Source organism: Felis catus, chromosome C1 (genome assembly GCF_018350175.1).
Source record: "Felis catus isolate Fca126 chromosome C1, F.catus_Fca126_mat1.0, whole genome shotgun sequence".
Classification (NCBI taxonomy): domain Eukaryota; kingdom Metazoa; phylum Chordata; class Mammalia; order Carnivora; family Felidae; genus Felis; species Felis catus.
In genome coordinates this window covers 142,332,663-142,358,365 of record NC_058375.1, presented here as the reverse complement: position 1 = coordinate 142,358,365, position 25,703 = coordinate 142,332,663, and the positions used below count along the sequence as shown (strand labels likewise).

The following is a 25,703-nucleotide window of genomic DNA, read 5'->3' as shown; positions in this document are numbered from 1 at the left end:
TCTTCCTTGCCTTCCATGACAGACTTCTTAAAGCATATTGATCCAATCTTTCTTATTTTTAGAAGAAAAACTGAAACTCAAATAATATGAATTCCTTCCTTTTTCTGTTTTTATAATAAAATCTTATGAGAGTAGTAAGAGGAGAATGAGGCGTCTTCATTTGCTGTAACACCCATGCTGTCTGTGCTCGGTTAGCCAAAGGGGGTTTGGGGTGGTGCCCGTGAAAGTGAGACCCTAGCTGGGGTCTCCCCTCAGCTGTTGCCCCCCACTCACATTCTCAGCACAAACAATGAGCCACTAACAAAGTAGCCCCAGATTGCAGGAACCTCGTGTTCTCATTTGTGTTTAATTTTTGTTTTAGTTTTCTTTCAGAGTGTTTTGTGGCCTCTGTGGTCACCCAGATGGCGGCCACAGTGCCGTCAGCTCAGGCTGTTGGTTTGCTGAGCCTCTGTGAGGCTGCACCAGCCTAAGCACTTTGCCGAGGAGGAATTGGTCTCAACAGAGTTTCAGAACCGGCTTTTGTTACCTAGAGAGAAGATGATGTTTGTCCTTGCTGTCTACCCCCTGAATGGCCTTTCTTTTTTCCTGACAGGACAAGGTATTCTACTGAATGAGATCCCACAGGTTTTCAGAAATAGGAGGCTATTTCAAAACTATTTATTTTACTCCCACCACCACCTTTTAATGTAAGACCTAGCACACGTTTCCTGTATCCCAAGGGACACTGGTTATCATTTTAAAAAACAAACATAAGCTTAGGACGAGAGGAGAAAGCAGAGAGCCTCTTTCCATCTTTCCATCCGTCCCCAATACTTTAGGGTAGAATTCTGTCTTTAGGATGCTGGGAAGTACCACAGAGGGGGGAAATGGTTGGGCTGATCTGGTTGAATCACCGTTAGAGTCATTGCTACAGATTTCTCTATGCTGCCAGGGAACCCATTGGAGACACCTGTTTGAAAAGTGGTTTCCCTTCCGGCCTGGTACTATCAATTATCTTATTATACTTTTCAATATGAAAAATCCTGCTCTGTCTTCCTCCCCCATCCTCACACCATGGTTCTGCCCGAAGTCCAAGCCTGTAGCATTTGCTGTGAAGACGAACGTGAGCTACTGTGGCGCGTTGGATGAGGATGTGCCTGTTCCAAGCACGGCCATCTCCTTTGATGCCAAGGACTTTCTCCACATTAAAGAGGTAAATGTAGGATTCTCTGCAACTGCCGCAAGGCCAGAGCTCGAATCCACTCTGTGCCAAACTAGAGAGGAGCCCTGAGGAACTGCCAGGGTGTTACCTCATTTAATTTGGTGGGCTTTCCAAATCCATTCATTCTCACTGAGATTTAGAAGACTGACATCATCGCTTGCATTATCACACATTGAAAATATTGGATCACCGTCATCATAGGACGGATTTAAGACAGACCTGTGGTCTCCTGGTCACCTTTTAACCACCTTGTATGACTGCAGAGCCACAGATCTATGGATCCAACTTAGGGAAATGTGAATTTGGTGGCATGGTGCCCTACTCATGAGGCACCATTTACAAGGGATATTTTAATTACAAACATCTGTGCTGTAATCCTGTGGACCTTGACCTTGGAACTGACACTAGACATTATAATCATTAGAGTATTAAAGCTAAGAAGAGGGCAGAGGACTTTGGGGAAACAGAAAGCTTAAAGGATTGAGCAGTACAAGAAGGACTTGAGGCCTTGCAACTTGAAAGGTGGAATAATTACATCAAAAACTTCCGTTTAGTCACTCTAAATTGAAATCCTACTTCATCTCAGACATTGTGCAGGGCACTGAGAGATTGGAGATGAAGGCTCGCTGTCCCCACTGCCCGGGAGCTCCGAATCTGGTGGAAAAGACTAACAGGCACCTAGTTTCTGCCAAGGATGACAAATTCTATTATAGTAAAACTGAATGGGTGTTGTGGGAGCCTGAAGAAGGAGCAGGAGGGACCACCTGGCTGGTGGGGAGGAGGATCACAGGGCCAGAGAGCTCTACAGAAGTGGTAAAGCCTGAGGACATTCAGGCTGGGTGGGATGGGGGTGGCATCTGGTGGAAGGGACAGCCAGGAGCATTGCAGCATGGCTGGAGGGCAGTAAATAGGGAGTGGTGCAGGGGATGAGCCAGGTCTCAGAGGCAGGGGCCTGATAAGAAAAGACCTCTTTGGCCCTAACAAGAAAACTGGACTTTATCACCAGCCAGTGGGCTGAAGAGGAATTTTAAATAATGGACAGTTACAACCAGCCTTGGATCTTAGCATAATAACTCTGATGGTCCAGGGAGTATTGTAGAGGCTGAACTAAGGTTGCAGCAGAGAGGCTGGAGAGAGGGAGCAGCTTGGAGGGAGAATGACAAGGCAGACAGACAGGATTGGGAGACTTCACATGGGGAAGGGATATCAGAGAAAGCGAAATAGAAAGGAAGGATGGAGAAAGGCTTTACAGCTTGCTAGAAAGGGTAGATGGGCAGTGTCAGCTTTCAAAATAAAGAAGGCAGAGAGGGGAGACGCCTGTTGCAGGGTGGATGTGGTTATGAATTGGCTTTTAGGTACACTGTGTCTGGGGTACTCTGAAACCCCAGTGAAGACACTTAATAGGCCTTTGGGGCACCTGAGTGGCTTAGGTAATGATTTCACGGTTCGTGGGTTTGAGCCCCATGTCAGGCTCCGTGCTGACAGTTTGGAGATTGGCACCTGCTTTGGATTCTGTGTCTCCTTCTCTCTCTGTCCCTCCCTCCACCTCAAAAATAAGTAAACATGAAATTTTTATTTTTAAAAAGACACTTAATAGGACTTTACCCACATAATCTGAAGGCCAGAGGAGAGGAACTGCAATTTGCTCTTCCTAAATGCTTTGAGTTGAAAAGGAGAATACATTCTTGCCAGAGACAAGTAACATAGAATTGAAGCAGTGTTTTTAAATTTGTATTTGTTTTTATTAAAAAAAATTTTTTTTACCTTTTTAAAAAACTAATTAACTTATTTATTGTTTAGTTTGCAATGAAGTTAGTTAGCATATAGTGCAACAATGACTTCAGGAGTAGATTCCTTAATGCCCCTTACCCATATAGCCCATCCCCCCTTCCACACCCTCTCCAATAACCCTCTGTTTGTTCTCCATATTTAAGAGTTTCTTATGTTTTGTCCCCCTCCCTGTTTTTATATAATTTTTACTTCACTTCCCTTATGTTCATCTGTTTTGTATCTTAAAGTCCTCATATGAATGAAGTCACATTATATTTGTTTTCCTCTGACTAATTTCACTTAGCATAATATCGTCTAGTTCCATCCATGTAGTTGCAAATGACAAGATCTCATTTCTTTTAATTGTCGAGTAATATTCCATATTGTGTGTGTGTGTGTGTGTGTGTGTGTGTGTGTGTGTGTGTGTGTATACCACATCTTCTTTATCCATTCATCCATCAATGGACATTTGGGCTCTTTCCATACTTTGGCTATTGTTGATAGCAGTGCTATAAACATGGGGGTGCATGTGTCCCTTTGAAACAGCACACCTGTATCCCTTGGATAATGCCTAGTAGTGCAATTGCTGGGTCATAGGGTAGTTCTATTTTTAATTTTTTGAGGAACCTCCATACTGTTTTCCAGAGTGGCTGCACCAGTTTACATTCCCACCAGCAGTGCAAAAGAGATCCTCTCTCTCCCATCCTTGCCAACATCTGTTGTTGCCTGAGTTATTAATGTAGCCATTCTGACAGGTGTGAGGTGGTATCTCATTGTGGTTTTGATTTGTATTTCCCTGATGATGAGTGATGTTGAGCATTTTTTCATGTGTTGTTTGGATGTCTTCTTTGGAGAAGTGTCTATTCATGTCTTTTGCCCATTTCTTCACTGGATTATTTGTTTTTTGGGTGTTGAGTTTGAGAAGTTCTTTATAGATTTTGGATACTAACCCTTTATCTGATATGTCATTTGCAAATATCTTCTCCCATTGTGTCGGTTGCCTTTTAGTTTTACTGATTGTTTCCTTTGCTGTGTAGAAGCTTTTTATTTTGATGGTTTGAGGTCCCAATAGTTCATTTTTGCTTTTGTTTCCCTTACCTCTGGAGACGTGTTGAGTAAGAAGTTGCTGCGGCCGAGGCCAAAGAGGTTTTTGCCTGCTTTCTCCTCGAGGATTTTGATGGCTTCCTGTCTTACATTGAGGTCTTTCATCCATTTTGTGTTGATTTTTGTGTATGGTGTAAGAAAGTGGTCCAGGTTCATTTTTCTAAATGTCGCTGTCCAGTTTTCTCAGCACCATTTGCTGAAGCAATTGTCTTTATTCCATTGGATATTCTTTCCTGCTTTGTCAAAGATTAGTTGGCCATATGTTTGTGGGCCCATTTCTGGGTTCTCTATTCTGTCCCATTGATCTGAGTATCTGTTTTTGTGCCTCCCCCCAAATTTTTTTATTGTTTATTCATTTTTTGAGAGAGAGAGAGAGAGTATGTGTGAATGGGGAAGGGGCAGAGAGAGAGGGAGACACAGAATCCAAAGCAGGCTCCAGGCTCTGAGCTGTCAGCACAGAGCCCAATGCAGGGCTCAAACTCATGAACCATAAGATCATGACCTGAGGCAAAGTCGGAAGCTTAACCCACTGAGCCACACAGGCGCCCCTGTTTTTTAGTTTTTTTTAAACAGGGAAGATTTCAGCATGTTTCCCATACTGAGATAATGAACCTAGTGAAATATATTGGATGGAAAAACCATCGCTGATTGAATGAGGGGCTGGGATGGGTGGCGGTGGGGGGTGGTGAGGATGGCATCTGGGAGATGGTCACAAGAACTAGGTCAAGTCAGGAGCACAGTCTTGCCTTTCTTGTTCTGCACAGGACTTCCCGTTGGACTCAGGGGCTTAACATCAGAGGGCATGTAGGCTTGCTGGTCTCCAGTGACACTGCTTAGAGGGAGGTGTTAGAAAATGGGTCTTAGGAAAGAGTGTACAGGGGGAACAGTAAAGTGAAACAGGAGTGTGGTCAACATAAACCTATCACTCCAGGTTGCTGAGATACCTGCACTTATCCCACAGTCTAAAACGTGATGTGCATGCTAAATATGTAACAATTTTGAAAATCATTGTCTTTGAAACTCTGCATTCTAGGGGCACTTGTACCCCAACGTTTATAGCAGCACTCTCAACAATAGCCAAATTATGGAAAGAGCCTAAATCTCCATCAACTGATGAATGGATAAAGAAATTGTGGTTTATATACACAATGGAGTACTACGTGGCAATGAGAAAGAATGAAATATGGCCCTTTGTAGCAATGTGGATGAAACTGGAGAGTGTGATGCTAAGTGAAATAAGCCATACAGAGAAAGACAGATACCATATGTTTTCACTCTTATGTGGATCCTGAGAAACTTAACAGAAACCCATGGGGGAGGGGAAGGAAAAAAAAAAAAAAGAGGTTAGAGTGGGAGAGAGCCAAAGCATAAGAGACTCTAAAAAACTAAGAACAAACTGAGGGTTGATGGGGGGTGGGAGGGTGGGGAGGGCAGGTGATGGGTATTAAAGAGGGAATCTTTTGGGATGAGCACTGGATGTTGTACGGAAACCAATTTGACAATAAATTTCATAAAAAAAAAGAAAGAAACTCTGCATTCTAAGATGGCATCATTGACACCAAGACGTACATAGTTTTAACATTTTAACCACTTGATAGCAAGTAGGTCAAACATCTGGATGTCTACAGATGTCTCTCTTTGCTGTGCCCATGTGAGCTGGTTGAGGCTGTACATTTGATTCCTTTGTTAAGTTACTCGTTCAAGATACAGTTCTTGAACATTTAGTATGTGCCAGGCCCTGGCAGATGTTGTCTGACAGCTATAAAAAAAGCAGACAGATTTCCTTCCCTCATGGACTTAAATTCTAGTGGGGAGACAGATAATGAACAAATACTTCCAAATTATGTCTTTGGGGAAAAAAATGAAGCAGATGCTAAAAAAAATTAAAATATAGGGATGAGGAGGTTATATATACTTTTATTTTTTTTATTTTTTTATTTTTTAAAAACTTTAATTTTTTTTAACGTTTATTTATTTTTGAGACAGAGAGACACAAAGCATGAAGGGGGGAGGGGCAGAGAGAGAAGGAGACACAGAATCAGAAGTAGGCTCCAGGCTCTGAGCCATCAGCCCAGAGCCTGACGCGGGGCTCGAACTCATGGGCCGCAAGATCGTGACCTGAACTGAAGTCGGACACTTAACCGACTGCGCCACCCAGGCGCCCCTATATATACTTTTAAATACAGAGGTGACCAGAGAAGGCCTTTTAAAGAACATGACTGTTAAGCAGACACCTGAGGGATGAAGAGGAGCCAGCATTAAAACGATTAAAAGGAGGCCTTCTAGGGAAAGGAAACACTATGTGCAAAGGCCCTGTAGTAGGAAAATAGCCTGGCACAATCAGTTAACTAGAAGAAGGCCATATGGCTGGAATGCAATAAACAAGGGACCTGTAGTAGGAGACCGTTATAGAACTAAGTGGGGCACAGGTCAAGGAGAACCTTAAAGTGATCATGAGACCAGATTTTATTCTAAGTGGAATGAGAAGCCATTGAAGACTTTTTTTTTTAATGTTTACTTATGTTTGAGAGACAGAGAGAAAGGGAGACACAGTGCGGGCAGGGGAGGGGCCGGGTGACAGGGAGACATAGAATCCAAAGCAGGCTTCAGGCTCTGAGCTGTCAGCACAGGGCCCGATGTGGGGCCCAAACTCACGAACGGTGAGATCATGACCTGAACCGAAGTTGGACACTTAACCGACTGAGCCACCCAGGCGCCCCACCATTGAAAACTTTAAAAGCAGAAGAATGGGATGAATTTATTATTTTTTTTAAAGCTACTCTGATTGTTATAGAGACCACGGATTGGAGTGGGATAAGTATGGAATCAGGGAGCCCATTAGAACCATTCTCAGTGAGAGATAATGGAATTGAGCCAGCATTACAGCAGTGAGATGGAAAGAAGTAGACAGACTTGAGATCTATTGCAGACATTCAATGAAGAGTGCTGGTGATGGGTCAGGTGTAGAAACTAAGATTGAGGGAGAAATCCAGCATGATCAAGGAAATCAAGGTTTATGAATTGATCAATGGGGATGGAGATGATGAGGGTGCGAAGAGGACAGATGAGGAGTGGACATCTCAATGGAGATATCAAGTAGAAGTTAGATATAAGAATCTGGAGCTCCAAGGAAAAAAGTTGGGCCAAAGATGTAAATTTAGATCATTAGTTTGTGTGGGTCAGTGATCAGAGTCACTTAAGGGAGATTAGAGGGAGAAGAGAAGGCAGCTGGGCATCAAACCTGAAGGAACTCCATTCTGCAGAGGTGGGCTATGTGAAATGACTCAACAAATAAGGAAACTAAAAAGGAGAAGCCTGAGATACAGGACGAAAACCGGGACAGAGCGATACATAGACATCAAGAGAGGAGTGTGTACAAAAGGAGGAAGAAGTCAGCCGTAGTGAATGGTGTCACACGTTGCCTAAGATGAGGAGTGAGGAACGAACTTTGGATCGGCAACATGGTGGTCAGTAGCATGGAAGTCACTGGGACCATGGTCTGGAAGCCAAATGAAAGGGGATGAAGTGGGAAGGGGGTTAGGAAGTATGTTTAGTAAACACAGACCATGCTTTCAAGGAAGCTGACACAGACCAGGTAGTGGACTGAGGAGGATGTGAAGTCAAAAGAGGTTTTCTTTGAGAGAGAAGCGCTTGGAGCATCTGCACAGGCTGATATTAACAAACAGAGAGAGGGAAAGGTTGATGGGAAAGGAAAGATAGGCAATGGAGTAAAGTTTTGGGGGAAGCAAGAAGGGTGGGATCCAAACCCTGAATAGGGGAGAGAGATTTTTGACAGCAGGGTATCCACTTACTTATTGTAACATGCAGGGAAAGGATGGGTGAAGGCACAGACAGTTCAGAGCCTTGGTAACAGGAAGCTGGGGTAGCATTGACTTGATGGGTAACAGGAAGCTGGGGTAGCATTGACTTGATGGCTTCTGCATTCTCAAGGTGTATGTGGTGAGGATATCCATATTTGCCTAGTAGACGGGGACTCTCAGCCTGAAACATGTGCCCCAGCCTCTGAATGGTTAAGTTGATTGTCTCACCGTTTCCACCAAAAATGACCAAACCATGTTCATTAGTCACTAACACCCCTTGCTTCAAAGGAGAAGCAGAATTTTAAAAGGTAAGAGGTTCTCACATATTTTATCCATACCCACTCACACCTGCATTCCAATCTTGCTGTACTTTATTGCTTTCCTCCATGCCATCAATATTCTCCATTTGTCTCGTTGGTTGCTTTTTGATCTACATGTCCCTTGATCAGTGACTTTCTCTTCACACAGGCAGGTGGATGGATGGTATTGAGCTGGTAATCCTATGTGGATTAGAGCCACTTGTTTTCAGAGCTTGCGATAACAGATAAGAAAACATCTTAGAAAGAGAAAGTGCTAATCATGTTAGGGAGATGAAAATGAGGACTGGAGCAACACTAAGGTGACCTCCCCAGAACGCTGGCACAAGCTCCTGGAACATCCACATTTGCACACATTTGTGTAATCAGGTTGTAGCCTCCTCTCTCTTCTGTCATCTAGAAAACCATCTCTCATGCACTGTTTTAAACACTTTTTTCAGTAATGAGAAGCCTAACCTTAAAGAAAAGCTACAGTTCTGCTTATCACATACACCAAATGACGAGTGTGTTAAGCTCCTGAATGTACTTAGCAACTTCCCGCCCGGTAGCTCAAAGAATTTTTCATTTACGTTGAGCCAGATTATCACCAAGCTTTCGCTGTTTCCTAGAACTAGGCTAAAACAGGTTGGGAAGTTGCCATTAACCATTTCAGGAAGCCCTTTAAGGTCACTTGGGTATCATTTAATAAATTAGCGTTCTAGCAGGCTCAGTTAAAGTTCAGGAAATAACTTAAACCCTAGGACACTCTGACTCATAGTCTGCTTTGTCCCCACCACAATAAGATTTGAATTCCAGACCTGTGCACCAAAGATTCTAAAAGGGCTCTCTTGCCTTTTGTTAATTCCAAAATAAACAGGCCTGTTATTTCAGCCCTGTTATCCTGAAATAAAAGATGGGAAGATAGAAAAACCACGACTTAGATTGTTCAAGATTTTATATTAGGTCAACTCACATTTCTTCAGTGCAGTCTCATACTACATGCCATGCATGCCTCATGTAGGAGCTGTGTGCATAGTAAAGGCCAAATCCGTAAGGCATATCATTTTGCTTTTGAGTGTGAGGCTGTTGCTGAGAATTACTCAAAGCTATGCAGAATTTCATGCTGCAGTGAGTTAATGAAACCATCCATTCCTCCTTCACAGTGTATCAATGTCATATACACATAAATTTCCCTTTTCTCTGAGCTAAGCAAAGTGTACTACATATAGTTTTTCATTTTGAAAAAAAGCAGATACTTTTTGGATCAAAAAAAGAGAGAATTACCTTGCCCCACGCTGATGAAGACAAGAGTTTTTGGAATCATCTCTGGAGGATGTAAACAATAAGACTGATACCTGCATTCTAAAAATCATCTACCTGAAACCTTCCTTTGAGGCAGGTGGCTTGGATTAAATATACCTTCTGATTTAGGCTCCAGCAAATCTGTATTTCCAAATACAATTTTGCTGACCCACCGAATAGGATCACATTCACAGGGTCTTACCCCATATTGTCTGAAGCAGTTGTGTGGGTTTGTTTTCTGAATTTATGTGTCATGGAACTTTATTGAAATGGAAATCCTGGTTTTTCTATTGAACTTCAGGCCATCTGGAGATTATTTCAAAACTTCCACATATATACAATATACTTCTTTTGTAAGAATAACCTTTTTCAGCAGATAGTGAGATGGACCTTAGTTTGTAAACCAGTGTTTGGAAGATTACAGTTCTCCAATGAGAGTAGATTACAGACAATATTGTGGAATCTTTACCTGAAACTTTTCGACAGATAACAGACAGTTGAGTGTATTTCATCTCAGACTTGTCTGTCTTGTTCTCCAGGGTTCCAATTACATTGATGCATAATTATCCCTATACTATCTATTCCTTAAGACTTGGCTAGGGCTTCTTGACAAGGACCAAAGGAATCCAAAGATTAGGACCCAACTTTAGTCCAGGGATTGGAAAACTGTGGCCTGCAGGCTGATTAGAGCCTGCTGTCTTTTTTGGAAAGAAAAGGTTAACTGAACCATAGCAAATGCTTATTTGTTTATGTATTGTCTATAGCCACTAACATGTGACAATAGCAGATTTAAGTAGTTGCACCAGAAACCATGTGGCCTCCAAAGCCTAAAATATTTACTATCTGGGCCTTTAGATACAAAGGTTGTAGACTTTGGCTTTAGTTGATACATGTTCTGATATGTATAACATAGTATAATATAATGTAGTGTGTATATATAATATAGTATAGTATAATGTAAAGAGTATTTTTGGTTCTTCTCACCCCCAGAAATTAATTAATGGAATGTGAAGATAAGTGAATTACTATTGATAGCAGTTTTATTTCTGCATTCCAGAAATACAACAATGATTGGTGGATAGGAAGACTGGTGAAAGAGGGCTGTGAGATTGGCTTCATCCCAAGTCCACTTAGACTGGAGAATATACGGATTCAGCAAGAACAAAAAAGGGGACGTTTTCACGGAGGGTAAGGCTCCTTCCTTCTTAGAAACTTATTTTGGGAGGTGAGTAGAAAAATAAGATGATGTTTTCAAGTTTGCTCATCAGGTTAAATATGTATGCTTTGAGAGTAAAAGGTACTTTTCTGTATATGAGGTGTTTCTGACATTGACACAGAGGGGTTTCAGAGAGTTCATTCTCCCCACTGCATGCTAAAGTCTCACCTCATTGGCATCACCATGAATTCCACAGCAGAGATTTTTCTGTGGCCTCAGCAAACCCTGCTTGGAGATTAAGGTCTCCGTGATGGTCACGGGGCATTCTTTCTCAGTACAGTAAGTGGGAACCTGACCTGACCTGGCATCAGGGCTCTTCCTGGTTAACTTTCAGAGACCCTCTCTCAAGCGGGCATGTAATGTAGTGGTACATATGGTACCATCCCAGGGCTAGAGGTTGCCTCCACCCCACGGCATCTACCGTCTCTTGATAATGGAGTGAAGATTCTGTCTAACTTCAGATGAATCAACCTGTAGTACACTAAAGAAATAGCTACAAAAATCTCAGAGTGCAGGTGTTTGTAGGTCCCAAGGATACAAACAAAGCCTGAGAAAAGAGAAATCAGAATCATCCTGAGCCTGCATATATTGAGAACCTACAATGAAGCATGAATTTAATAAGTGTTATCATTTTTTGAAAGACCTAAAATAGAAGCAGTTCTTTCTCTTGACTCTCACTTCCTTTTTCTGTTGGATCCTTTTCTGCTTCAAGAACTCCTGTGTTCTTAAGGGGCCCTTTGCCTTTGTCTTAATGGGAACTTCTTAATTATGATAAAACATCACAAAAGTGCAGTTAGCCCCACTTCTAATTGCCAATCTTCTTTAGTATATAACATGCCTGTAATATTATTAATTATTAATTCTTCTTATCCCTTCTTCTCTTGACTGTTTTGTCTCGATTGCATTTAAGCATGAGGAACACACGTTCTTGCTTTAGGACCTTTGCACCTGCTAGTTTTTTTTCTTATTGGAACACTTTGCTTCATATTTCCACCAGCTCACTCCTTCATCTGCTTTAGATCTTTGTTAAATATAATCTTTTCAGTGACCCCTTTTCTGCCACCATCTTTAAAATTGTACCCACTTCCCTTCCCTTACTTCCTATCTCTCTCCTTGACTTCGTTTTCCCTATTGCAGTTATTACTGTCAGAAATACTATGTATTTACCTGTTCATCTGTTTGATAGTGATATCTCCCACTAAAATCTGTCTCTGTGAGGAAGGGATTTTGTCTTTCCCCCCTACTGTTGTATTCCTAGTTTCTAGAACAGTGGATATTCAATAAATATTCGCTGCATGAAATAATAAATGAATTTTTATCATTTCCAAAATTGTTATTTTATTATTATTTTATTATGTTATTATGTACTTTTGAATAAAAGCTTTTTTTTTGTGGCAGGCCAGGAGTAAAACCAAGAGCTCCCAGCCATGATCTTATACAACCCTGTGAGGTGTAACTTTTTCTGTAGATAGGGCAACTAAGGCTCAAAGACATGAAATATGATGTGCCAAGTTACCACAACTAGTAAGGGGAAAAGCCAGGATGAGAAATTAGATAGTTCTGACCTAGGGCCCATACTCTCAAGCATAAAAGGGAAGAACATTAGGAAGGTAGGCTCCCAAGGGACTCTGTGGGCTTCTGGGAAGCTTCCAAAGCAGCAAGAGGAGACTGATGGAACAATTGCCCAGTAGGTCACAACTAATGTTTTTTGTGACCAAATCCTTACCTTTTTTTTTTAATTCTGACTCCCATAAAATCACTTTAAAAATTTGTTTTTAAAGTTTATTTTGAGAGAGAGCTCACACACGTGAGTAGAGGAGGGGCAGAGAGAGAGGGAGAGACAGAATCTCAGTCAGGCTTCGCACTATCGGTGTGGAGCCCAATGAGGGGCTCGAACCCAGAACAGTAAGATCATTACCTGAGTCAAAATCAAGAGTCAGATGCTTAACCAACTGAGCCATCCAGGCACCACCCAATAAAATCACTTTTAAAAGGAAATGTTTTTTTCTAGGTCTTACAGCTGTTTTGAGCTGTGTTTGACATCTGACTGGTGCATTGGTGACTGGTATTAAGCATCAGTTCACAAGAGTGTTTCTGTCAGTGATTTTTCTGCCTAATTTCTGTATTGAATAACTAGGAGAGATATTTTTGCATAGTATTTCCAGGTCCAGTTTGTTCCCCACCTTCTCTAAGAAATAGGTCAAAGAAAACATGTGGACAGATTCTTGAAGTTCTTCTCCAAGGCAGGATTTGGTGTGTTTTGAATTATTTAGTAGGATTTAGGCCAAAGAAAGCTTTGTACTCTCAAGTTCTATTTTCAAGGAATCTGGGGAATGAGTCCTAAGTTCCTTTTCTCTATCCTAGGAAATCCAGTGGAAATTCTTCTTCAAGTCTTGGAGAAATGGTATCAGGGACATTTCGAGCAACACCCACATCAACAGGTAAGGGTTTTAGGGGGTTTTTTAATGGAATGTTTTTTTTTCCCTTAGGATTTGAACATACACACAAGTAGTTTTACTAATTTGGAAATAATTTAAGGCTTTGATTTAAAAATTCTTCTACTTAACTCTTCATTGCTCATTTGCTTTCTATAGTAATTTGATTTGATTTAAAGGGTACTTGTGATACTAAAAATTCAAATCATTACAATCTGATTTTGAAAAATCTTGTTTACCCCCCAGAGCCAGTAACTGTCCATTGTGCAGACCAATCTGAAGCAAGTTTATTATTCCACCCAAGAACCCAACAGACTTTAAGATGGTGAAAGCCAATTAAAAAGAAAAAAAAAAAGTTGTAGACTCTGAAGAAAATGCTCTATTTCAGTCTCCATGGGGAACTTTAAGATGGTACAGCCTGGGCTGTGGAGACTGGAAAGGTTGAAGCAGAAAATGGGCCCAGATGACCTCATTTCTGTTTGGAAAGCAGATAACCAAGCCCTGGAATTAATGGAAATGAAGGGACAGTGGTGGTCCAATCAAGAGTTGTTATATATTTGATAATTATGGAGACATTCAAGCAGGAATTTTCCTTCTACCACATTCTCTGACTCCTATAGTCTAATTTGTTCTGGCCCAGAATTGATGCTGCATTAGGGCATCCAGTATTACCAACTCAGAAGGGCAAGTGTAAGGTCTAGCCTGGCCTACCGTAACTGCAGGAAACGGGATTGGTTCTGGAGTAGTGCTGACTGCTGGGTCCTTGTTTGGGTGGATCTTTCCTCATATCCTGTGCTCTGAACTGAACTAGGTCTCTGGGTTGTCCCCAGATGGACCGGACCCACTTTGATGGCCAAACAAAACCAGTTCAAACAAAATCAGTTTAATCAGGTATCAAATGTATTTTGCCTCATCCCCATTTGTTGGACATTTAGGTCATTACAAACCTATTACACTATTACAAACAAGAAAGAACAGGAATAAACGGTTATAAATTTATTTGAAATTAAGAACAAAATAGTAGGAAAAATATGTCACTATCCTGGAAAGCAGGCAAAAACTTAACGAACACACAAAGGACTGCAGAATTTTCTCCTGGTTCATCAAAATTACAAATCCAAAAATAACTCCTGATTAAGGTGATGATCATTTTTACCCAAATCGTCGTTCTTAATTCCTTTTTATCAAATTGTATTTGTCCAAGTTGTTCTCAGCCACACTGTATGCTGTGTGTAGCAGGAAACAACCTATGGCCCATGGCTGGCCCAGAATTTCTAGTGTTTTCATGCAGTCCACCCTCCACACCCAACATGAAATGAGGATATAAGGTCATTCGTACAGGGAGAAGTTGTCTGTTTTTTCATTTGTCTTCAAAATTGTCTTGTCCAGAATGAAATAATAGAGTAGTTCTCCACAGAGTGGGTAATAGTGACATGATGAGAATTATAGGGACAAATTGGTACTTTCTTCCATCTTTTAAAATCATGTACTATCATTTACAGAGATTACGTATTTTGATATGGCTCTCATTGTTGTCTTTTAGCAAAACAGAAGCAAAAAGTGGTAAGTTGTGTTTCCTTTTTAAATCTTCCTTTAAGGTTTCTATCCGCACGTGCCTGCAGTGTTCCATTTCAGTGACCCAAATGGCTATAAAATAAGGGATGAGCCTCCTTGGTGGGGACCTGTGGTAATCATTTTGTGCTCGACCTGAGACTTACGATGCTATGGCTTTTGAGAAGGCATGCTTATCCTCACCTTGTCATGCTGTCCAATCATCTTTTTCAGACGGAGCACATCCCTCCTTATGATGTTGTGCCATCCATGCGTCCGGTGGTGTTAGTGGGGCCGTCACTGAAGGGTTATGAGGTACAAATACCAGTCTGTTATGCTTCAGTTCTTGATCAAGAACCTAGGAGACAGCCTTGGGAGCTTGCTCCTCTAGGGTCTGCTTACAGAGAGGTACCGATGGGGCCAATTCTCCACATGTGAAGGCGGGTGGCACAGCATGGGGCTCATGTGGCCCTTCACTCTTTCTTCCCTCTCTGGCACGCTTCTCATCTTATATGTATCACTTTGTTTAGAAATACATCCCTTAAAACATTTATGATGGAAAGTTGTGGTCAAAGGTTTCCTCTGCATTAAATTCAAAGTGAAGGACTATGTAGTCTCAACCATTTCCATTACTGTTAGAAATAATCAAGTATGGGAGCACCTGGCTGGCTCAGTGGTAGAGCATGCAACTCTTGATCTCAGGGTGGTGAGTTCAAGCCCCATGCTGTAGAGCTTACGTAAAACTAAATAAATAAATACATACATAAATGCATAAATAAATAAATGAGTATGAACAGCACAAGAGAACAATGTAGGCAATCTTCCAGCAAACTTAAACCTTCAAAGCACAACAAACCTCACCTTGCTGGGTGCTCAACATGATGCCATACCCCACCAAATACTTCTCTCATTTATTTCAAAGACACATAGAAGGGAAAAATTGTCCACGAAAGTATTAATGAACTTGTTCAGAGATTAAACAATACCATGTAAGAAGGAAAAGAGTGAAGGCTTTAGAAGTACTATGTTTCGGGTGTTTCCATTTTGATTTTGTGCTAGCATAGATAAAACTAGGTGGGGTGGGACATTAAAATGTGTCTCCTTCCTTCCTCTCCCCCTTCCCTTCGCTTCTCAGTGGGGAATGTCCGAGGAAAAGCAGGCGAGTGATCTGTAGAAATGGAGAATTTCTACCAGCATGCACAGACTAGCAGGTGGCCAAGCCCAGGGCTGGCCATAGGAGTTCTAGCTGGTCCTCACTGGAGGCAAGCACCCATTCGGGCGAGTCAAGGACAGGCAGCACTTGCAAGCAAAGCCAGCCTATTGTGGTCTCTTGGCTGCAGTTCTATCACCTAATAAGGGAAGGGAGTCTGCCTTAGGTCTAGTGAACACTGCTGGCTCGTTCAACACCCTAGAGGACAACCAAGGGGGAAATTTGAGTAAGTGTAAGTGGTTAAGCATGAAAAACGCCTTCCAGGACAACCTGCCCTACCCCTCAGAGACAACAGGCTGTGTGAGGTCTTTGCTCAGACAAAGTGCCCTTCCCTTCCACCTCTCTCACTTTTGACTTCTCTCTCTCTCTGTCTCTCTGCGTGTGTTTGCCTCATTCTTTTTTTCTCACCTCTGCAAAGGTAACAGACATGATGCAGAAAGCCCTCTTTGATTTCCTGAAGCACAGGTTTGATGGGAGGTGAGACATACAGATGTTTTTGTATTTTTATTTTCCTTTAACCGAACGTGTATGATAAATTGATTTGTGGATCTGTGTTTCCAGCGATTGCAGAAGTTCTCTAATTAAAAGTTAACTCAGTATTCAGGGAAGAATACAATGAGAGAATTCTGAAGATATGAAGTTATGAAGTATAGCATTGAATCCCTAAGGGAGAAAGGACCTTGAGAAGGAAAATAACCCATTTGTTTTAATTAAGTGTATGTGTTTGTCTTTATTTCCTTGCTTGTTAGTGAATTCATATCAAACTTATTTTTATGAAATATATTAATGAAAATATAGAATATTTTGATAAATGTGGTGGCTTGCTGGTCAAGCTGGTAGTAGCACTTGGGAACTGTGCGTGTGTGTGTGTGTGTGTGTGTGTGTGTGTGTGTATGCATGTACGTGTGTATCATATGAAGGTGTAAAGTGCAGCGTTTTCTCAGAAGAAGAGTGCAAGAAATGTTTTCATCATAAACCTCCCTAAGTGACTACTTTGTAGAGAATAGTACTTGTTTGGATGCTTAGTTCTGGGTTCATTTCATCAGAAATCACCTTGTAGTTTGTTAGTGTATTTTGTATGTATCCTCTTATTCATACGGCTCAGTCTTTAGCCATCAAATAATTTTATCATTTAGGTTTTGTGAAAAACGTCTAGAAAGAGTTCCTGTGTTTCGCAGAGAAATGGGAAAAAGTCCATGTTGACTTGATACGATGTACTAAGCTCTTTTACAATGCAGAACACACTCCTTCCTTGTAAAAATAACATGCAAATATCGAAGACATAGTAGAAATGAAGAAAATGTACACAGTGTATACTGAGAAGTATGGGTACATGCATCCAGCTTACCAAATATATTTTTTAAATAGCATCAAATACATTTTGAAAAATATGCTGTTTTAAGGGAAAAAAGCAAACCATGCTTTGAGTACAAACTGTATACATTTGTCAAAAGAAAAGCCTTCTGGGTAATCGTACTTAAAATATTCATTAGCTTCTGGGACTATATACAAAGAAACTGAGATTTTAGTTCCAATAATTGAGATTTTAGTTCAAGAAATCAGAATGCTTCAGAGCCATTATGTGAATAGCTGAGTACATTAATACAGTGCCAGGCTGCCTTAATGAATAGACCCCAAAATATATAATGATTTAAACACAAGTGGGAGCTTACTGTTGCTCATTTAACAGTCTGAGGCAGGTGTCCCTCAGCGAGGAGGAAGTGATAGAGTGGCGGAGGGGAGGATTGGGCAGAAAGCTTCTTCCATCCATCATTTGGAGCCCTCGGCCTGAGGGGGGCTCTCCGGTCAGCTGGTGGGGAGAGGCACATGCCAGCCTGGACATGACGCACATGAATCCTCACTTTTCATTGGTTAAAACTTGGTTGTGTGTCCACACTGAATTACAAAACAGGCTGGGAAATGCAGTCTAGCCATGGCTCAGGAGGAAGAGGAAATAGATTTTGCTGAACAAATAACCGTCTCTGCCACATTCATCTAGTGCACCCAAAAGGCTTACTAAGAGAGCCTTGGATTTATCCTGCTCCTCTCCCCACCCTCCTTGTTTTTAAACAGAAGATACACAGAGAATGAGGTCGTTTCAAAGAAAACAAATGAAGCACTGAATACTAGAATATTGGGGTTGGAAGGAAATGTAAAAGTTCTTTTATTCTAATCTCTTTGCTTCAGCAACCACAAACAGATGGATAAACTGCTTCTGTTTGAGAATGTTTGGTTATTGAGAATTCACTTCTTGAAAAAGCATTGCAAAGAACAGCTGAACTCCGACTCTTTAATTTAATAGCATTGGTCTTAGTCTTGCCTTCTGATGATTGGGCCTTAATCCTTACCTTCATGCAGCAGTCTGTGGATTGTTGACAGCTAACATTCATGGCTCAGTCTTCTGTGTTCTTTTTCTTTTTTTAATGTTTATTTATTTTTGAGAGACAGAGAGAGATAGAGCATGAGTGGGGGAGGAGCAGAGAAAGAAAGAGAGAGAGAGAGAGAGAGAGAGAGAGAGACAGAATCCAAAGCAGGCTCCAGGCTCTGAGCTGTCAGCACAGAGCCCAATGTGGGGCTTGAACCCATGAACTACGAGATCATGACCTGAGCCAAAATTGGATGCTTAACCAACTGAGCCACCCAGGCGCCCTCAGTCTTCTGTGTTCTTGGTCACACACACACACACACACACTTCCTTTAACTATGCTTGAAGTCACATGGTTTTAACCTCTGTTGTCTTTACCTAAGGAAGTTCTGAGCTGTACCTCATCATGAGACCTGGTAACAGTCCTCAAGCTGAACAATCGTGTCCCATAACACAGCCTGTTTGTGTTAGATTCTTTCCATCACCATGTAACATCCTTATAAATAACAGTATTTTTAACTGTCTGAAAGGTAGGACAGAAAGGAAAAGAAGAAGGGGATTTTTTAAAATTTCACAAAGAGAAAGTGAATGGCTTAATTACTGCTTTCAAGAATGAAGCATCTGAGGTTCTTCCTCAATTTTCAGGCCCAGAAAGAGGAAGTGCATTTGATTGTAACAGCAGAGATTTGTTTTGAGTCAGGTAAAGTTGCTGCATCAAGCATTTATACACATTGTTGAAGATGGTTTTAGTAGAAATAGGATTGAAATGTCAACGCCAAGTGTTCCATATGGTCTGATGGCACAGCAGAGGATCTAGAGATAAAAGGAAGATTTCAACAGCAGCCAAAGTAATAGCCAGAGAAAGAGACTCGGTGCTGGAGAGCTCTGATTTATGGCAGAGTTGATAGAAGATGGACAGTAAAGGTGGGAGTAGCAGAGTGGACTTGCTTTCAGATAATAAGAGGACAGTGCTGCAGAAAAACCAGTAATGAATTTATTAGTTGAGGGTATGTAGAGACTTTGATAAGGAAGAAGCCATGTGCTTGTAGCTTCACGCCGACTCTGACACATCTGCTGTGTGGGAAATAGCCTTACATTTTGAGCTATGACAATCTGCTGTATTATGTTTTACCAATTAATAAAGAGAGTGAAAACAACAAATAGTCTTTAACTGAAACCAGCCAAGAGAACAATTACACAGAAGGCTATAGCACAGTGATACAGCATAAACAGTATGTTCTAATGAAAACCCACTCAGTGTTTCATTGGCTATGAATGTAGTAGGTTAGACAAAATAGTCAAGAGAAAGTCTTATTATTTTCCAGAAAGAGCAAAAAATGGATCCATTGGCTAAGAGGCTTTCTTCAGTACTGTTTTCCAGATCCTGGTTAGGCAGTAATTCAACAAATTGGATTAAAGTCCAGTAGCTTGATTGTTACAAAATCATATACTTGCCCTTTTTTGATACCTTAGAAATTATTTGGGTCCGTTGAGAGCTGCTTATTAGACAGTTTTATCGCCATGATTGCTACTGTAGGGCCTAACTGTAATACGCGGGAGAAAAATGAAAAGCATAGTACCAAAAAGTTCCTGAGGAACCCTCGTTCATGTGCATATCCACACGTGGTGACAGTGCCTGTGCACAGATCGTAAATTAGATGAGCCGAACCAGCTGGTACGATGGCATCAGCCTGGTGAACACACAGGGTTCACAACAATGTGGAACTTTTCTCTCTTCATTTTCTACCACAAACATTCATTGGGGATCATCCTTTGGGATGAGGTTTGTTCAGCTGGTTGAATATACCATTCATAGAACAGCAGGCAGTCCAACCAACTGCCATTTGTTGAACTATGCTAATCGTTTCAAATTCCAATAAAATTGCTGGCTTTAGGCATTTTGATGACTAGATCAGATCAGCTCTATGGCAATTACTGAACACTTTGTAATCGACATGATCGTGGCCAAAAATCCTAAATGAACATCCTGTAATCTATATAGATAAAATCTGAAGTTAAAGGAAGTTATTAGCCAAAGGCCACTCGAAGGAAAAAGGGGTTTGAGGGACACTTAGGTGGCTCAGTCAGTTAAGCGTCTGACTCTTGATTTTGGCTCTGGTCATGAACTCATGGTTCCTGAGTTCGAGCTCTGTGTCAGGACTCTGCACTGGGGGTGGAGCCTGCTTGAGATTCTCTCTCTCCCTCTCCCTCTGCCCTTCTGCCTCTCATACTCCCTCACTCTCTCTCTCTTTCCAAAATAAAAATAAAGGGAGGGGGAATACTTTTTTAAAAAGGGTTTGAGGAAGAATTTGAAGAAAAGAGGCTGAGAATACAACTTAGGAGACTCAGAGAGGTAATGTTTGTTCATAAACAGCAATGGGAACCCTTGATGCTATCAACAGAGCAGCCAAGTCATGGCAGAATCAAAACACCTTGTAACTGCCGTCAACAAATGGAAAAGAACAACACAGCACCTTCTGTTTCAAAGTCAATATCACCCTCTTATCATCTCTTTCTACCATTCTCTCTCTTCAGAGAATCATTCAGACTCATCAGTGGTCAAACACTAGAGATAAGTAATTGAACACTTTAATGCCAAACATGAATACTTAAATTAGCAGGTTTTGATTACAACACGTCTGACCTGATTCTCCTCCCCCGAAAGTCTATATAAATTCCACGGACTCTGGTGGGAGAGTTCATGGTAGACTGCTTTTTTTCGAGGACAGAATATAAAGAAACTGTCCCCTTCAAGTCTTCAAATACAAGAAGTAATTGTCTTCTATATATTAGGTTAACAAAGCACTTTTGTATATTACCTCGTTTGCCCCTACTGGCAGTCCCAGAAGATAGTTTGGCAAAGCTGCTATCACTATTTTATTTTATTTTATTTTATTTTATTATTTTTTTTCTAAATATAATTTATTGTAAAGTTAGCTAACATACAGTGTATACAGTGTGCTCTTGGCTTCAGGAGTAGATTCCCATGATTCATCACTTGTATACAACACCCAATGCTCATCACAACAAGTGTCCTCCTCAATGCCCATCACCCATTTTCCCCTCCCCCTGTTGCCCCCCTTAAACCTTCAGTTTGCCTCCCTCTCTGTTTAAAACTATTTTTTCTCTTCCCTTCTCCCATGGTTTTCTGTCAAGTTTCTCAGATTCCACATATGAGTGAAAACATATGATATCTGTCTTTCTCTGACTTATTTCACTTAGCATAATACCCTGCAGTTCCATCCACATTATTGCAAATGGCAGGATTTCATTCTTTCTCATTGCCAAGTAGTATTCCATTGTACATGTAAATCACAGCTTCTTTATCCATTTATCAGTTGATGGACATTGGGGCTCTTTCCATAATTTGGCTGTTGATAGACCTGCTATAATCATTGGGGTACATGTGTCCTATGAATCAGCACTCCTGTATCCTTTGAATAAATTCCTAGTAGTACTATTGCTGGGTCGTAGGGTAGTTCTATTTTTAATTTTTTGAGGAATCTCCACACTGTTTCCAGAGTGTCTGCACCAGTTTGCATTCCCACCAGCAGTGCAAAAGAGATCCTCTTTCTCCACATCCTCACCAACATCCGTTGTTTCCTGAGTTGTTAATTTTAGCTGTTTTGACCAGTATCACCATTTTGTTGATTAGGATTCAGATGCTAATCTGACTTGTCCATGGTCACACAACCAGCAAGAGCAAGATCCAGGAAGAATACTCAGGTCTATGTAGGCCCTCCATCCCAATTCTCTTGACAGTGCACTGTTCTGTTCTTTGGAATACTCTTCTCTATGAATACTAGGAGTTATTTTTTTTAATTAATGTACTAACAGTGTTGCATATTAGATGTAGCAAGGATAGAGCATAGAAGGACCTTATAGCCATTCTGAACCAATATGGAAATAACAATTATTTTTGAATGGATATGTTATAACTGAAAGTAATATCTTTTCTCAAAAACTAATACTCATAGGTCATGATAGATTGGGGCAATTATGATGAATTCGAAAACAGAAATAAAGAACAGGTGGGGTTCAGATTTGCTAGAGTTAGAGAACAATTTTTGCTAGTTTTCAGTGACATTTGCTACTAAACCCAGTTTGCTGAGGAGCTGAACTTCTGTTAGCATTAATCGACCAGCCAGTAACTACTAACACTATGTCACAGAAAAGTTTCCTAGGAAACTTCGTAAAAACATACATCAAACAAGATGCGTGGAAGTACTGGAGGGAATGAGTACAGCAAGAAAAGAAGTGGAAAGGGCATTTTTTTAAGTTAAAAAAAGTAACAAAAATATATAACTAGTATATAAAAATATAAAAATATATAGTATATAAAATATTTTTTAAGTATATAAAACTAAAAAAAGTATATAAACTAAAAGTATTCAATTATATTTCTGGAGAATCTTTTACAAAAAAAAAGTGTGGGTTTGGTTTTTTATTTTGATAATAGTAAGCATCTTTGCAGTAGAAAACAGAAAACTCTGCTTTGTCTTACTGAAGGGTTTCTGGGGCTGTGTCTATCTTGTCCTGAGCTCCTTCATGCATGCATGTGTACTTTTATTAAGAAATAACTTGTATTGGGGTGCCTGGGGGGCTCAGTCAGTTAAGCTTTCCATTTCGGCTCAGGTCATGATCTCACGGTTTGTGGGTTTGAGCCCCGCATCAGGCTCTGTGATGACAGCTCAGAGCCTGGCGCCTGCTTCAGATTCTGTGTCTCCGCCTCCATCTGCCCCTCCCATCCTCATGCCCTGTCTCTATCTCAAAAAATATAAAATAAAATAAAATAAACATTAAACATTTTTTTTTAAAGAAATAACTTGTATTAACAAATTCGCTGGTATTTTGGTGACAAAACAAGAAAAAGAACCCTGTATTGTCCATACCTTTTTCTGTCTGGAGAATATATGAAGCAGGTGTGTGTGTGTGTGTGTGTGTGTGTGTGTGTGTGTGTGTTATTGTTTTGTTTGTTTGCTTGCTTTTTTGTAAAACTTGTAAAAACTTATAAAACTCTATATGTGATGGTATGGTGGTAATCCTTTCAAATTTTAAGAACCAAGACTCACTATTTGGCTTGTATAGAACTACAAATTTTGATCTCCCATAAGCAGAATAGACTTTTTGGGCCCTTCAAAAGTCTTTATTTTAGAAAGTTGAATTCTGTTCCTAATTTAACCCATTCGCCTCCAGTCATGTATTTGAATTGCTCTGGAACTTGACTGTATGTTTCTAACCAACAACTCTGTCCTTAAAACAACAAACAAACACACAAAAATAAATGAGCAATCTCTATTCTGTAAAGTAAAGAAGCTGTGAACACAGGATGCCTATGAGATTTCATACTTCAAGTTGCAAAAGCCAACTGAGTAATGCAGACTCAGACATGGGGTTCCCTTGACTTTAAGCTCACTAAAGTCCTGACCACTTCTCTGCACATGGCCAAGATCGATTGCATCTGCACTTGATGATTTGGCTTACATCTGGGGATGTGGGGTTGCTGGAGAAGAAAACTGAAGCTCTGTGAGACTTATCATCACTCAGGTGACTAAGGATTGGCCTGGTGCTTGGGGGCCTGTGTTTCAGGTCTTCTTAGTCTCTAACTAATCATGTGGAACTTCCTCTCTGTGTCTCAGTTTTCTTGGTAAAATGAAGCAGTTGTACTTGACCAGTGTTTTCCAATGTCTTTTAGCAGTTGGGCAGCTTTTTACAAGGAAATCATATATAAATCCCCAATGTAGAAAACAGAAATGCAGAGGCGTTTGCCTGACATGGAAGGTGGGAAAGCTGGAGGTCTGCCAACTCAGCCTCCCCTTGGTGTTCTCGGTGGCCCAGAAGTATTTCACAAAACTCTTGGTTTCTGTAGAAGATAATATGAAGATGACTCCAATAATTTATTAGTGACTAAAAATTCTAAAAACATTAAGAATTTAAAACTCACTGACCATCTACAGCATATAAATACAATACAATGACACAAGAAGGTGCTTTGCGTTAAAATGGTATCAGAACTTTTGGATAGCCTGTATAGCTTTAAAGAACCATTTGTGACAAGGAATACTTTAAATTTTCCTTAAGGCTTTGGGTCACTGAAGTCAGGTGAAGAGTCTCTTGAGAGTGCTGACAGTATACCAAAACTATGGCTCAGTAATTGATATCAACTCTACCTCTTCCCTGCACCAGTTGCCAAAGGAATATAAAAATGAAGGCAAATTGGTGCACTGAGCAAAAAGGGAAGGGGCACTACTCTCTTGTCTCCATTCCAGAACTCTGCCAAAGCTCTGAAAATGAGAATGGGGAAAGGTCCATGGTGGCAGTAACTGGCTTAGAGAGGCATGCTTTGCATTCTACAGGTAGATAATAACCTGAAATTCATCAGTCACGGTTTAAAATAAAGAATTTTAAGGCTGTAAATTCCAGAGATTCTTATTTGATAAATCATATGCATATGGACTCCTCTCTTTGTTCATCTGCAACTTCTTTGCTTTATTCTTCTCTTGTGTAACTGCAGGAAACTTTCTGACTTGCCAAAATCCGGGCGCAATCCTCACATTGCCCTCAACTATAGTGTCTTATGTCTTTCCACTTTATGCATTCAAAGTCCTAAGCAAATATGCTGACGGATCTTGTGCAGGCAGAATAGAAGTCATATTTTCCATATTCTTCGAAATGAAACATTCCTTTGGGCTCGTGGAGAGATGCTTCTTGTATCATGAATTAACTGTTAGGCATCAGGAATACAACATCACTACCAACTGGTTGAGTGTTGATGAAAATGAACAGGGTTTTCCCCTCTGGTTGATATGCCTGGGCAGAACATTTGTAGTTCCTGAAGGTCTTATTCAAGAGCAAATCAACTGTGAAGTGTAGGGAAATTGTATTGATGCTTCCTAGAAAGAGCATGTTTATTCACATATTTTGATTCCCTCCTGGTGTGGTGTGCGTTATAAAGAGAATTTGACAAGCTAGACAGTAGTGGAGGAAGAGCTTTGTTTTTAACCACAGGTTTGCTTTTTGTTTTGGTTAAATAGCCAGAACCTTCCTCCATTATACCTGACTTATATTTTTAATACTAGCCAAAGCCTATTTAAAATACTTGTGGCGATGTTTATTATACTGTGGTTGCAATGCAGTATGTAAAGTGGTTACTAAATACTGTGGTTATAAATCACTTGAGAGCCCCATAACATTTCTACTGGCTTGTTCTGTTCTGTGTTCCTATTCATAGGATATCAATAACAAGAGTGACAGCTGACATTTCTCTTGCTAAGAGGTCTGTCCTAAATAATCCCAGCAAGCGAGCAATAATTGAACGTTCGAACACTCGGTCCAGCTTAGGTAAGATGTTCAAATATGGTACTTCTCCAAGCTGTGTTTTCGGAGTGGGATGACACATGTTTCACTTGTGAATGTCTTTTCCAGTCTTCTC

At 40.7% G+C, this 25,703-nt stretch overlaps 1 protein-coding gene across 8 annotated transcripts in view; it reads left to right on the top strand.

The window, feature by feature from the left end:
- Positions 1-25,703, top strand: part of CACNB4 (calcium voltage-gated channel auxiliary subunit beta 4) — a 257,203-nt gene that overhangs the window by 200,712 nt on the left and 30,788 nt on the right. For 7 of the 8 annotated variants that reach the window (XM_045033810.1, XM_003990762.6, XM_045033811.1 and 4 more), the window contains 7 exons: positions 1,070-1,192; positions 10,552-10,682; positions 13,075-13,151; positions 14,689-14,708; positions 14,931-15,011; positions 16,325-16,383; positions 25,503-25,612. In XM_045033810.1, the coding sequence (XP_044889745.1) occupies positions 1,070-1,192; positions 10,552-10,682; positions 13,075-13,151; positions 14,689-14,708; positions 14,931-15,011; positions 16,325-16,383; positions 25,503-25,612 (601 nt within the window). Of the gene's footprint in view, positions 1-1,069; positions 1,193-10,551; positions 10,683-13,074; positions 13,152-14,688; positions 14,709-14,930; positions 15,012-16,324; positions 16,384-25,502; positions 25,613-25,703 lie in introns of those variants that run through there. The other variant, XM_045033812.1, reaches the window with a different exon arrangement.